Consider the following 15,441-nt stretch of genomic DNA (forward strand, 5'->3'; position numbering starts at 1 on the left):
CAGGCCCCTCCCACTCCAGTTTCATTTGTGACAAGTCCGCAGTGGCATATCTGCAAAGAACAAGAAGCCGAAAGGCCCAACAGCAAGGAAAACAGAGACAACATCCCTCGAAACAACAGAGAACAACAGGACTTGCAACATAGCAGCACAGGTTTTGACTGATGGAAACAGAGGAGAACAGAAAACTCCCAGGAGGGAGACTATAGGGGTAGCCCAAAACATCCAGATATCCCCCACCAGGGAGGGACGTGATGGCAGGTGTACCTGTGAAAATCACCCTTCAGGTGAGGCCAATGGACCATTTTCCACAGGTAGCCTGCCATCACTTTGGGATGTACCAAAGTAGCCCCACAGTAGGGAGGGACCACAAACTGCATACTTAATCAGAAAAGACATGTTGGAGGACACGTCTCCCGAAGGAGGCGTCCGTAGAAGCATAGCGATCAATCTTATAATGCTTCACAATGGAATTAGGGGTAGACCAAACCGCAGCCCTACAGATGTCTGCGAGGGGAGCATTAGTTACAAATACAGCCGAAGTGGCCGCTGATCTGGTGGAATGGGCCGTGATGTTAGACGACACTGGGAGGTCAAGGGACTGATAAGCCAAGGCAATGCAGGCCCGCAACCAACAGGACAAAGTAGATTTGGAGACCTTTTTCCCCAAGGTCCTAGGGTGAAAGGATACAAATAAGGATTCTGTCTGTCTGATGTCTCGGGTGCGAGATAGGTAAAGTTTGAGAGCTCTCCGAACATCCAGCGAATGCCAGGCCTTTTCCAGGAGATGTACCGGCTTTGGGCAGAATGACGGAAGCACAATATCCTGGCTACAGTGAAATAAGGAGTTGACCTTGGGCAGAAGGATGGGTCTGGCCTCAAGACCACAGAGTCCTTATGAAAAATGCAGAGATGGCAGGCCGATGACAAGGCTTGCAGCTCTGAGATCCGCCTCGCGGAAGTAATAGCAACGAGGAACAGGACCTTGAAGGACAACAGTTTGAGAGGCACTGAAGCAAGAGGTTCAAACGGAGGGCGCTGTAAAGCGTGCAGGACCTTCGAGAGACTCCAGGAAGGGAAGTAGTGGCGCACAGCTGGAGAAAGGCGGGCGGCCCCTCTTAAAAAACGTTTGATGAGCAGATGAGCGCCCACAGGAGCATTCGATGAGGAGACGGACAGGATTGAGGAGATGGTGGAGGCATGGCGACGCAGAGTGTTCGGCTGCAGTCCCAATGTCAGACCTCTGAATAGAAACTGAAGGACATGCTGTACAGAGGCTTGAGAGGCCGGGAAGCCCTTAGAGGTGCACCAATTGGAAAAACCACGCCAAGTACTCTGATAAATGTGAGTTGATGACGGCCGTCTCGATGCTAGGATAGTGTCGACCACCCCTTGGGAAAGTCCAGCAGAGTTCAGCTGCCTCCGTTCAAAAGCCAGGCCGTCAGACTCAGCCAGGTTGGGTCTGGATGCCAAATTGGTCCCTGAGTGAGAAGATCTGGCCTGACAGGGAGGGTCCAAGGATCCGCGACTGACATTGAGAGAAGGTCCGAGAACCAAGGTCGGCGAGGCCAGTACAGGGCTATCAGGAGAATTCGAGTCCCCTCGTGCCGGAGTTTTATCAATGTCCTGCCCAGGAGGGATATCGGAGGAAAGGCATACAGGAGACCGCCTGGCCATGGTGCTATCAATGCATCCACTGCTTCCGCCGTCGGCTCCAGGTACCTCGAGAAGTAGCGAGGCAGCTGGCAGTTGTGGCTCGAAGTGAAGAGGTCCACCGAGAGAGGGCCCAAACGGAGCTGGAGGAGGTTGAACACTGCTGGATGAAGCTTCCACTCTCCCGGGCTCACCTGCTGTCTGCTGAGCCAGTCGGCGGTCATGTTCAGCACCCCACTGAGATGCTCCGCCTGTATGGACAGTAGATGGTTCTCGGCCCAGTCGAAGATTTGGGTCACCTCTGCCTGAAGTACTTGGGACCTGGTACCCCACTGCCTGTTGAGATGAGATTTTATGCAAACGTCCATTTGGATGAGCACGTGCTGCAGGGAGAACAGTTATTGGAAATGCCGAAGGGCCAGATGAACAGCCCTGAGCTCCAACCAGTTTATGTTCTGACTTAGATCTGCTGTGGACCACACACCCTGGATGAAACTGGAGTTGCAGTGGGCTCCCCAGCCTGATAGCCTGGCATCTGTGGTGATTATGTCCCGGAATGGCGTGCCCCTGTTGAGGTGTGCCGTCTCTGCCCACCAGCGGAATGAGGCCCTCAGCGATGGTTCCAGCGGAATCACATGATGGTTGGACGTGGCAATATCCGCCTGAAAGGGTAGGAGGGCCCATTGTAAGGGTCTCGTGTGATGTCGGGCCCACGGGACAATGTGAATGGTGGAAACCAGTGTCCCAAGCACCTGTGCCAGAAACATGACGTCTGCCCTTGAGCGATGCGTCAGATAGGTTGCCATGGCTAGGATGGAGGCAATATGGTCCGGGGACAGAAAAATCATGGCTAGAGACGTGTCCAATATGGCTGCTAGGTGCTGGGGGCACTGGGTTGGCTGCAGATGGCTCTTTTCGATGTTGACCAGCCAGCCGTGAGAGTTTAGGGCCTCTAGAGTGAACTGGAGCTGTCTGTCAGCTAGGTCCTGGGAGCGCGCTCAAAGTAGCAGGTTGTCCAGATAGATGCCGAATGGCATGGCACGGTATTGGAAGTGGTGCTGACTGAACGAGAATCTCAGAAATCGTCTGTGAGCCGGGCATATTGGGATGTGTAAGTAGGCGTCCTTTAGGTCGATGGATGCTAGGAAATCCCCCTGTTGCAGTGCTTCCACAATTGACGCCAGTGACTCCATCTTGAAGCGGTGGTACTTGACGAAGGGGTTGACAAACTTGAGGTCTAAGACCACTGTCCATGAAGAGTCTCGCTTGGGAACTGCGAAGAGAACGGAGTAGACACCTTGCGATCTTTCAGATGGTGGTACAGGCTCTATAGCGGCTATGTCTAATAGATGATGTAGGGCATCCTGCATAACCGTCCTGTGTGACTTGGTGACGGGGGAGAGGCAGAATCTGTCCGGGGGAGTCCGCCAAAATTCTATGTTGTAACCCTGGGTGAAGATGACCCTGACCCAAGAAATGTGAGTCAGGTCAAGCCAGGAGCTTGCGTAAAAGGAAAGTCTGCCTCCGATGGGGATGGCGTCAGAACTGCCTGCACTGACGGGCTCCTCTGGCATAAGAGGAGGAGGGGGCTTGTCTGCCTTGGTATTGGGCTCTGATCTGGAAGCGTTGTCTGGGCCAGGGTGCCCTGGAGGAGCGAAACTCTGTAGACCTGGCATCTCGTCCTCGCCACCAGGCCGTGCCCCCCAAAAGGGCTGGAAGGAGCGGTAAGGGGTAAATCACCTAAAGGATCTGCGGTCGTCTCTTTTGGCTGTGGCTAAAGTAGGTTTTCGATTGTCCTTGGGGTCAACCAAGACCGCTTTAAGGGCATCTTCCCCAAAGAGCATAGAGCCCGAGTATGGAGCCATGGACAGGTTAGTTCTGGCGGTAGTGTCGGCGTCCCAATGTCGGAGTCATAGGGTTCGTCGAGCGACTTTCAGCAGCAAGAGCCCATGCTCCTTGGTGGGTTGCATCCAACGTGGCGTCAACCACAAAGTCAGCTGCCTTATGTAATTTGAGTAGACCCTTGCGCAGCGTGGCTGGGTCAGGATTAGGGTCGTCCAAAAGGTCATCGAGCCACATCATGGAGGCCTGTGAGAAAATGGAGGCGGCAGCGGAGGCCCGGATGGAGTGAGCAGATGCCTCGTGGTTTTTACGTAGGACAAAGTCGAGCCGCCTCTCAGAGGGATATTTGAACTGTGAGTCTCCCTCTTTCGGAAGGATGACCGAGAAACCAGATTGGAGATTGGTTGGTCCACCCCAGGGACGTTCAGGAAAGACATGAATTCTGGGGCCAAGGAGTACAGTCTGTTGGCCAATGGTGAGAAGCGATGCGGGCGCAGGGGCCGTGCCCATTCGTCCCTGGCCAGCTTGTTAATGGGATCTGGCACGGATAAAATGATCCACTGATCTGGGGGACTTGAGAACTCTGGCACCCTTTACTGGGGGGGCAGTAGGTTGTGTTTGCGCAGGTTGAATGCCAAGGATGTCCATTACTCTATGCGAAAGAGGGGGGTAATCAGCCGGGTCAAAGAGGCAATAGGAGTAGTCCTCGTCCAGATCAGATTCTCCACTCAATTCGGCAGGGTCAGCCTGCAAGAAGGGTAAGTAGTCATGCATCCCTGAGGGCTCGCCGCCAAGTCTGCCCCTAGAACTGTCAAATGGATTGGGTGAGAATGGAGGAACGTCATCATAACAGCCAGCTTGTTGTGAAGAGATGGACTGCCGTGAAACTCCGGGCTGAGGGGATAACTGTGCTTGAGGCTGCGGTTGAGCTTGGGAGAGACACCAGAGCAACTCTTGCAGCTGTAACAGAAACTCCGGAGTCAACTGTAGCCCTGAAGGAGGAACAGAAGGCACAGGATGCTCCTATGTAGGCAAATGAGGCTGCACAGGAGGGGTCAGAGGAGTCAGAGGAATATCAGCATGGCGTGGTGTTTGGCTGGGGAAGCCTTCAAATTCGCCCTCTGATGACCCAGAAGGAGATTGGAAGAGAGCTGGTACTGCTTCTTGTGCAGGCTTCTCCAAAACCGGGGCTGAGACATATCGGGCCCTCTTGGGAGCACCATGGGCAGACAAATGTTTAGTCTTGGCTAAGGCCTTAGAGTGCTTATGCTTAGAAGGTTTGTGTTGAGGTGGGGCGACGTGCTGATGGCTTGGACCTGCCGTTTGCGCCACCTCCAGTTGCTGGTCTGCCATATCAGGTTCTAGATACGCGCACACAATGGGGAAGGTGCGGTAACACTCTTATGCTTTGAGGTGGGAAGGAGCAGGATGCACAATAGGAGCCAAGAGAAAAATTGGCTTGGTTCACTATGGCACCAAAAATGGGTGGGGAACACGCCCACAGTAGAGTGACTGATACTGCACTGATCAGTCAGGGCACCAAAACAGGAAGTTAAGCTGCAATATTGGCCACAAGCTAAGTACACGCACACAATGGGTAAGGTGTGAGACTGCTATAATACACTGCCAGGAAAAAAGTTGCTTTTAAAAATGCAGCGTGGCCAGAGCGAGATACACGCACACAATGGGGAAGGTGCGGTACCGCTAATGTGCACAGAAGAGACAAGAGCGCCACCAGAGAAATGCTTGCATCAAAATAGGGTGCACATAAGTAGATACACACATACAATGGGGAAGGCGTGGTATCGCTTTAATCCTATGCAGCTCTCAAAGGTTGCAATATTGTTGTGTAATAGCACACAACAGTGGCTAAAAAACAAGAGGCTATTTTCTCTTAACACCAAAAAAGGTATGCCTTTGCAAAATTCCAAAGGAGAAAAAAGAGGAGAAAACGAGGAAACAAAAGCGAAACTAGGATAAAAATGACGGCTGGCAGAGGAGATAACCGGGCAACCTAGAATAGGCCCCTGCAAGGGTTAACAGGCAGCCTAGAGGAACCTCTGCCGTTTGGGGCCGAGAAACGACCTCCACGTGGTTACACGCCGCCGTAGAGAACGCGGCGCCGCGGCGGGAGCAAAAATCGCCTCCGAAGACGGAGGCCAGGGGAAGCAGCCACAACAGAGAAAGGAGCCGCAGGCACAGGCTCCTGGCTGGAAAGTCGAAAACGCTGCCCTGGTATTGCAGCGACGGGAGGAAGGCTGACGAGGGAGCCGCAGCCGCAAGCTACCCTGCGCCAAAACAAAAAGGCTTGGGGGGAGCCACAGCCGCGGATCCCCCAAACAAAAGAGAGGCAGCCGCCGCTGCTAGAGGAAGCCGCAGCCGCGCGTCCCCAAAAAATAGGGAGACAGCCGCGTTGCAAAAACAAACGGAGTGAAGAAAACCGGGTCCTCAAAATACGAGGGGAAAAAATAACAAGAAAAACGTCCCACAGAATAAAAAACAGGAGGAAAAAAACCAAGGTACAATAAATCCCACGCACTCCAAAACCCAAAGGGGGGGGGAACAAAGAAAGGTATTCAATACAATAAGAAACTTAGCTACACTATATCAGAAATCCAAACGCCTCAGACGAAGGCAAGAGTGAAACTGGAGTGGGAGGGGCCTGAGGCCCAAGGTTTTGACTCCAGTGCATTCTTGCCTTCGGACGCTAGATGGCAGTAGTACCAAAGTGATGGCAGGCTACCTGTGGAAAATTAAGGATTTGCCTCACTTCATATGCTTTATATCTGTGAGTCCCCAAGATAAGTTCTTTCTTGCCTGTAAAAGGGCTGTGATTCGCCTTTCTTACATACTTTCTACTCCATTTCCAGTAATATGCCTCTAACTAATTTTCTCTGTTTTTTTGTCTCTGGCAAAATTAAGGATTTGCCTCACTTCATATGCTTTATATCTGTGAGTCCCCAAGATAAATTCTTTCTTGCCTGTAAAAGGGCTGTGATTATCTGTCTATTCTAGAAAATAAATACTCTTTGCTTGGAAATTATAGCAAAGGAATTAAACAGAAAGTGGCTACCTTTGCATTAGTACTGGCCAAAATACAACTGAATGTTAATTGCCACATACTTGATAGTCTCACAGTCTCATGACACCGGGGGTGGGTTGCTTTATATTGATTTAAGGTGGGTTTTTTACTGTTATGACAACTACTACTATTTTGGGATGAGTATGAGAGTACCTGTATTTTTCTAGCGTAGAACATTTTCTACTGTTTCTACTCTATTGTAATTGTTTATGGTTGCTTTATTTTAGTTGTGGCATACCATTATAACAATTAAATGTTCTGAAATAAAGCATGTAGAATTGCAGAGTCAGTGTCCTGATATCTTGTGGATCTGTAGGGGTCTAAAATAAATGGGAATTCATTATGTGCTGTACAGCTGTGATCTTTGAATGAAGCATGGGATAATCCTTACCTGCAGTCCACTCATTCCACAGCAGAATGTAGTCTAACAGATAATTTTCAGAATTACCTTGTTTTGTACTCTTGTCAGGTTGTTGATCTGATTAAAAGAAAGTTCTTTCTTATTTTTATCTATAAAACATAATGTGAATACATCTGTGTAAGTTATATTTATCTTAAATAGTTGCACCTTAGATATAAACACAAAGCTCTCAATCTAAAGGACATTTGGGGGTTGCACCTATTACATCTAATAAGGATTCTTTACAGTATTGTACATACTCAGAAGTAAGTCCTCCTGAGTTCAATGGAGCTTACTCCCAGGTAAGAGGGGATAGGATTGCAGCCTTAAAGTCATGAATAAAGGAACTGTAGAACAGTAGATTGGAGAGGAAATCAAAGATGAAATTGGAGATGCCTGAGAATGCAGGAAATGAAAACAAGAGAATAACTTCTGGTAGGTCGTATTTAGAGTAGGGATATTTGAGGAATTCACTTTCTGTGAATTCTGATCCACTCTTCCTGGACTAATGTGTGCATGGGAACATAATTATCCTTCAAATTTCACACCTCTGAATTTTGTGATACAGTTCTTGGCTCAAAAATGTATCCTAATGTGTTAAAAATGTGTTTTAGTATAAAAGATGTTTAGAAATACAGACATTAAGACATTTAAATACAAATTTTCCCATAGATTAAAAACACACACAAAATGAATGCAAAATAGAACAGGTTTAGGAATGAATACATGCAAAATTGACATGGTTCAGTAGTAGACAGACTCATTCTTACCTCATTTAGAGTATTATCAGAAAGTGAGAAAGGGAAGGTGATGAGAAGAGATAAAGGAGAAATGAGTAAGACTGTAATGGAGGCAGTGTGCTGAAAGGAAAAAAAGTGAACAGTGGGGGAAAGGGTGGAGGTGTTATATAAGAATCCAGGCCTAAGCAAGTTTGAGTGTCAAGGCATTGCACATATAAGCATGATAAATCTCAGCTTGGTAATGGTCTTTGGAAAGGTTTCAGTAGATGTTAAAGTGGCAAGAGACCAAGGTGTGTAACAGAAATTGTTGGCTGGACTGCATTCTAGTGCTACAAGGCCTAGCTCTTCAGGAAGATATAAGACTTGATATTTAGAAGATTTGACATTTGCAGCCTTACCTGAATAGTCCCTTGGCATAGTCTGCAAGAAAACTGGTTTGATTTGAACAGAACTGAGTTGAAATGAAGACCAGAATCCTTTTGTGTGTACCCTTTTCTGTTATCAAATAAAACCATGATGTAATGGGCTTGTTACACTGATGTTGGCCTCTATGTTAGTAACAAATATTTAATAACCGTTTGAATAGTGAACTTCAAGGGATCAAAGCATGTTAATTTAGTAATCCTTAAAATAGTCCTGTTAGGTAGGTTAGCATTATTGAAGTTATTATTTTGCCACCCATCAGAATCGAGATTTTATAAAATGGAGAAAAAGGGGGAAACGTATTCTGAAATTGTATCTTATGGGAACCATATGATGTGCAAATTTTCTTCCTTTCTAAAAATGAAAGCATGACTTCTTAAAGAAATACAAGGGGCTGTAATGGTCAATGGATCAATAAATATTTTGTAAGTGTGAAATGCAAAGGGATGAAGGGATTACATAAAGATCTGATCTTAAATTTGTTAATTACATTTACACTACAGACGTAACATGACAGTGTTGGACTCTGTATTAAATCAGCGTGGAAGAATTGCCAGCCACTGACTTTGTATGCTTAGCCTTTGAAGTCAATCAGAAACTCTTAATTCATCCATAAATGTTTGTTAAAAGAGTGGAGAAAACAGCCTTTTCATAATCCTGTTTGTGAATACCATGAATATTGCAGGGTAGCTTATAGAATAAGATAGGGGTAAACTGATTTATGTTAAGTGAGTATGATCACGTTCACACAATGGTATGAACAGAGTTGAAGCTGAACAATGTTAACAGGTTCTTGACAGCATTTCTCATCTGGATGTTCCAATTAGTCCTTTACATAGAACTAGGGAAGAACCCATTGTTGTTAACAATGGCTTCTAGGGCTTGTATATTGCAAGTATGTTTGTGAACTGAGTTGTGCCTTTGTGCACTCTGCACATGCATTGGACTCCCTTGCAAGCTTCTTGACAGCGAGAGCCTGATTACCTTATACCAACAATGGAAGACTAGTTTCTCTTTCAAGTGCACTGCTTTACTTGTCCCTGTAGGAGTAAATAGCAGCCTTTGGATGATTAGGAACAAAGATATTGGGGAGTATTCAGGGGACAGCATTGGGGTGGGGTGGGAGGTCAACTCTGCTCCCTGCCCCTGGTGGCCCCAACTGTTGGTAATTAAACCTGCTCCTATCTGGATAGCTCAGCCTCTTCATCCAAAGAATTGTTTCTTGGTCACTCTAGCCTGGAACTTCTCAACTGATGCTACTTGTCATACTGAAAAGCACTACCTGTAGAAAAGTTCCAGATAGTGATGGAACTTTTCAGGGCTGTGTGGTGTCTCCCCTTAGGACACCACACAAAGTTTTAGCTCTGCTTGCTTATATTTAAAACCTCTGCTGGTTGTTCTCTTATATTAGTTATTTTCTCTTAAGATTTGTGAAAGTTCTGGTGAGTCTCTGGTGTCCTGTGAAGGAGAGTGCTGCAGGGTCTTCCATACGGAATGCCTAGGACTGAGCTCGCAGCCTGATGGGAAGTTCGTCTGCCTAGAGTGCAAAAATGGTAAATCAGTGACTGACTTCTGCCTTGCTTTCAACTTATCAGCTTGGCCTTAGTGTTCCTTTCCGGAAACGTTCACCAGCAAATATATTGCCTGTTTCTGCCTGTCTGTCTCTCAGAATACTTTAAACTGTTCAGGTTTCTCAGGCTAGACCTTGTTCTGTGCCATGATAGTTAAAGTAAACTATTCTAGCATTACCTTAGCTAATCTCCCTCTTCCCTTCTAATCACTATCCTTCCTCTGCCTCCCTCCCATTCTTTTTGTACTGTATAACTGGGGGAAATAATTTCAATGAGCTTCACCTTCCTCAGAAAGGTGGCAGGAATATACAATTGGTTTCTTTTCCTGCCCACTCTGTGTGAGAAAGTCTACCATTACCTAGGGTAACTACTACCTGTCGCTATTGCTTTGTTCTACACTCTCTGTTTTAAGTCCAGGCTGATCTTCTTATTTCTCTTTCCTAAAGGACAGCATACATGCTTTTCCTGCAAACTTCCTGGCAAAGACGTAAAACGCTGCTCTGTCAATGTCTGTGGTAAATTTTATCACGAGGCTTGCGTCCGCAAGTTTGCTACGGCTGTCTTTGAGTCCCGAGGGTTCCGTTGCCCACAGCATTGCTGCACTGCCTGCTCCATGGATAAGGATATTCATAAAGCAAGCAAAGGTAATCTTGTTATTTGCGCTCTTTGGAGAAGAACAGGATATTGCAGACTCTCTGAGCCGTTACAACACCAACAACCCTGAGGTATTTAGACTGCTGCAGTTGCCACACATCCTGTTTAGCTTGATCCTGGAATTAGTGCTAGGAGTAGGGAGGCACAGGGAGATTTCGAAGGAGACCAACAACATTCTGGCTGGGTGAGGTAGTATGTTCACAGCTGCCATAAAAGAGGGGGACACATCATGGTAGCCTGATAATGTTGACACATGCATCTTGCTATGAGGCGTGCCTGCTAATGTATTGTGCCATGATAAGCATGTTGTGATGAAGGGTGGATTTGAAATATTTAAAATAATTCTTTTAAAAAACAACCCTGTACTGGTGGTGTTGAATTGAGGATACCAGTCTCTGCAGCTGTCTGGCAGTGGAGGAGCTCATTGCCAGGATCTGAGAGTGGAATAACACATATTATTACCAAGCAGAATTCTTTTGGGCTTATTCTTTTAAAAAACATGGTAGAGCTTTTTGGAAGAGGGGGTGAGAATACAGCCCTCTTGTGTAATAATAATAAAAAGGAAACTGCATCCTAAATTGGCTTAGGCTGCAGTTGGAGCTTAGGGTTTCTTCTAATGTTACTGTTTTCCATGCACAGGAGTAAAATCATGTCTGTTCTGCATGTTTACTTGCTTATGCATCAGGCATACAGATGTGCTGAGCTAGTCTCAAATTGTTAACATACCCACCAGAAACTCAAATCAGGCATATAATAATGGTGGCCAGATTTCTATATTAGTTCCCTCCGAGTGGAAAATCATTAACATGTGAACCTGTCCTGATGGTCTTTGGCTGTTCTTTGCTGCTGTTGGCACTGAACAAGCTAAGTCAAATTTAAGGCAACCAACAAGTATACCAGAGTTTGTGTCATTTTATTTTCAGAGTTTGCAGAGATCCTTTGGTGCAGTGGACACAGATACAGTGCTGTATGATGTAGAAAGAATGTGTGTGGCACTGAGGGATGCCCTATCCTACTTGCTTATTGACACCTTATGATGTATTTAACTAAGTCCTACCTGAAGTAGACCCTTTGAAATTAATTAACCTAAGTTAGTCATATCAAGTGGGTTTATTGTGAGTAAGACTAGCACTTAATACCACCGCTTGTGTTTAAAATAATTGGTATACCCTATTGGTTCAGAAAAGTGGGACTTTCATTTATAGGACCATAGTTTTACTGTCTTGGGTTGAGGTATAGAAACAGACATCTGCTGCCTGAGAAATATGCACGAAGTAAGAATTCTTAGAAGTCTTTATTGAATGATGCCAGGGTTAGCTAGAATAACCCTGAAATAAGCTGTAGGTTGGGGAACATCTGGCCCATGGACTTAAATAGGCTCAGCAGGCCATTTTGGTCAAGCCATGCCCACCTGCCCTACACGTGATGTCAGGTGTGAGGCAGGAAATGATGCAGCAGCACCAAAGGGGGTTTGTAGGCATCACTAATCAGCTGGTAGTTGGCATTTGCAAAGTGCTATACAGAGAGCTATGTAAGCCCCGGCAATGCAAGCAGCGGGAGAGATAAGGCTCTGGCCCAGCAGCCAGATCCAGTTCCCCACTCCTGTAGCACAGCAGGAATAGGGAACCTTTTTCAGCCTGAGGGCCACATTCTCTTATGGGAAGCTTTCCAGGTACCAGTGGTGGGCAGAGCAATTAATATGAATTTTACCTTTGTACAATAGGCCTGAGGGAGAGTCCCAAGGGCCAGAAAGAGAGGCCTAGAGAGCTGCATTTGTCCTCTAAGCCTGAGGTTCCCTATCCTTGCTGTAGAGGATATGAATATTAGGCTAGAATTCTCAGTAATGAAAGAGCCTCAGCGATAGGGCTCTCACACTTTGGCCTACTGAGGCCCTCTCAGTTGAAAGGGAGAAAAATAATTGAGCCTCATCAAAGTTAATCAAGGCAAAGGTAAGCTTGACTGTTCAGCTGATGGCACATGCTCTCCTTGCAGTGGTGGAGGCATGTGGGCTAAAAGGGATGACCAAGGTGCAACCACGCTCCCTAGTCTGTAGCATGCTTTTGATGTGCAAGTGAAAGAGAGATTCTGTGGAAAATACTGGAGGTATTCGCTGTTGCCTGTTCAGTCAATCCATGTTGGCAAACCAGGCAGCCCATCTCCGTTGGTCCAATCAAAATTTAACCACAAACATGCCATCCATTTTTGGGAAACCTGCCTTGCATTTTATGGCTCAATTTTTAAACTACTTTGCATAATTGATTGTAGTTTTGCAAGACATGGGAGAGGGGCAAGGATAAATTAAGGGCACCCAGCAGCCTTTTTTGGGTGGCGGGGGAATCTTAGTCACTTCTCTGATTCTGAGTTTACAGCAGGTTCTGCCTGCACACTTTCAAGCATTTTTTTTAATGGAAGCTGAGGTTCTTAGCAAATTGACTTCTGGGCCTGATATGTTCTAGATCTTTTCTGCTCTCTTGTGGAATAATAACACAAACATGGCCCTGCCTATCTATTGCTTATGTTAGGGTTATCCAAAACATGTTCTCTCATGGGTATGGGTGGAGTTGCACCCTTAGGGATGCAAAAATGTCATTGCTTTTTGAAAACTGTGACATCTTTATTGGATTTATCAAATAAAAATAACACTTTGTTGCAGGCTTTGAAGTCTGTAAGCATGTTCTAAATGGACTGTCATATGGTACATTTTATATTGAACAGGTCGCATGGTGAGATGTTTGAGATGCCCCATTGCCTATCACTCGGGAGATGGCTGTATTGCTGCGGGAAGTTTGTTTGTGTCATCCCACATTCTCATCTGTAGTAACCATTCCAAAAGGAGCAATCACTCTTCATCAGCTGTAAATGTAGGCTTTTGTTTCGTTTGTGCAAGAGGTGAGCTCTGTTTTTTGTCTTCCTCTGTTTATATCTTTGGTATTCAGTCCCTGATTTTGTTAAAAAACTGAACTGTTAAACCACCCCCACCTCTGATCCCCTGATCTAGGGAATTATTTTTGTTTTCAAAGTTCGTCCTTGGCTATTAGATGTAGCATATGGATTTCCTTTTAACTGTCAGTGCTCATCCTTAAAACATTAGGAAGGATACTGAGGAGGCATCTTCTGCTTCCAGGTGAGGGGGGTGGGGGAATGTGGCAAAGTGCCTGATGCCAACAGCTGGAATTCTGATATTGATTTCCTCAGTTGCTCACAGCAACCACAAACATGATCAGCTCATATGACAGAAACTGATAAGTAATCTTGCAGATGGGTTGAAGCGAGGTTATTCATAGATTATAAAAAGGTCCCTTTTCAGCTAGTTTTTTTAATATGACATAATTTTCAACCTAGGTTAGAGAAAATACCACTTTTGTCAAGTTAAACATAAGTAAGAAGAGGCTTCTGTTCTCTAACTAATTCTGCTAGTAGTTCTGAATCCTTGCCTTATCTTCAAATTTTGCTAATTTAAAGTATAACGACTAAGGCTGCATTCGTAACCCCACTTTGCTGGGAGAAAGCCCTTTGGATTCAGTTGGACTTAGTTCTGAGTAGACATAGTTAGGATTTCGCTGTAAGTTCTTGGCCATCAATTTGTCTTAGTCAATGAAAACTCGGCTATATTAGCTGTATTCAACACACGTGTAGCATAGATGGAAAAGAAGCTTACATATAGGGCAAAGTAGTATACCAGCATTAGGATAGTAAATTTCACATGAGCGCTCATGGAAGCCAGTTCTAAGAAGTGGGGATAACTGAACTGTGACTCTTAATATGGATTCAGTGGATACAGGCAGCTATTTGGGGTAGAATCTATCAGGTACTGATGCCTCAGAGACTTGGCAGCAACTATGCTGGCTCTGTTGAAATGAGAAAAATATGTGTAACTGTGCCTGGTGGATTGCATTCTATTCTGCTTGATTCCTGAAAGCTTCATCAGTAGAAGATGTCCAGTAAAATTATTTTTGTATGCCATGTGTGCAAAGGCAGAATAGTAGAGTTCAAGATTAAAGACACAGAGAGCAGAATACCTTTTCCTTTCCTCCTTGGGGATAAATTATATACATGAGAGGCAATAAATCTGACACAGGTCATTTAGATAAACAATTGACAAAATTCTGTCTCTAAATAAATTTAGTTTTTTTCCAGAGGAATGCTTCCGAAGGCTCAGAAAGCAACAGTAAGTTTTAGAGTTATGAGCTTGAGCAGGGGTACTTGGAGCAATGAGAAAACAAATAATTTCCAACACTTGGAAGGGAGTAGGGATGTAAATCCCTTTCAGCATGTTGTGGCAGTCTTAAACCTATGGTAATGTTTACTGAGTCACAGTTGTTGGCACAAACTATTTACCTGTAAAGGTAGACCTCTGGGATTGTGTGCTTCAGTTTCTTTTATCTATTAGGGCTTAGGTTACTTCCTGGCTGCCTCCTTATACCACTTCACTTTCATATTTACAAGTACAGTTTTTTAAAGCTTTAATAACAAACCCACATATCTCACAAACCTCTGAATTTAAAATAGCTGGAAATATCTAATATTCATGAAAAAATTGTTAGGCTGATGTTAGATTTTTTTCAAAACTGGTAGTGTTTTGGTTATTTTAGTGTTCAGAATCTTTTTCTATTACATTGTACAGAAAGGCAGGGAGCTGCCTCATAGAGCAAAATTATGTATCTTGGTCATCTTGCACCCCAGTCCTAAGTTAATTACATCAGAATAAAAACTATGATTTCAGCCTACCCCTCTGGTCTGGATTGAGCAAATTCTCCCGAACATCTGTTTTAGGACACAAAGTGAGCAGCTCTCTTTAAAATTAAAGTAGTTTGGGGCTTTATTCTTATGTTATACAGGCTGTCCTTCAACTTAAATTGATCCAGTGCTTTTCATCATGGAGAATTAGCTGGCAATGCTTGAATTCAACCACTCATCATGCATAGACTTGTACAGACAGTCATGTTAGAATAGGACTTAGCAACAGCTTCCTCAGTAGCTGAAGCCAAGTGCTTGGGTTTCCATTTTCATGTGGGAAGATGCTGCACATGCTGTTTGTATGGCAGAGCCTTCACATGAAATGGAAATTGACTGCCTTCA

The 15,441-nt window shown here is 45.2% G+C and overlaps 1 protein-coding gene across 4 annotated transcripts in view; it reads left to right on the forward strand.

Moving 5' to 3' along the window:
* Positions 1–15,441, forward strand: part of NSD3 (nuclear receptor binding SET domain protein 3) — a 101,140-nt gene that overhangs the window by 46,415 nt on the left and 39,284 nt on the right. For all 4 annotated transcript variants that reach the window (XM_061593530.1, XM_061593531.1, XM_061593533.1 and 1 more), the window contains 3 exons: positions 9,564–9,690; positions 10,155–10,352; positions 13,078–13,251. In XM_061593530.1, coding sequence (XP_061449514.1) covers positions 9,564–9,690; positions 10,155–10,352; positions 13,078–13,251 — 499 coding nt within the window. The remainder of the gene's footprint in view (positions 1–9,563; positions 9,691–10,154; positions 10,353–13,077; positions 13,252–15,441) is intronic.

The sequence above is a fragment of the Rhineura floridana genome, chromosome 12, assembly GCF_030035675.1.
Source record: "Rhineura floridana isolate rRhiFlo1 chromosome 12, rRhiFlo1.hap2, whole genome shotgun sequence".
NCBI lineage: Eukaryota > Metazoa > Chordata > Lepidosauria > Squamata > Rhineuridae > Rhineura > Rhineura floridana.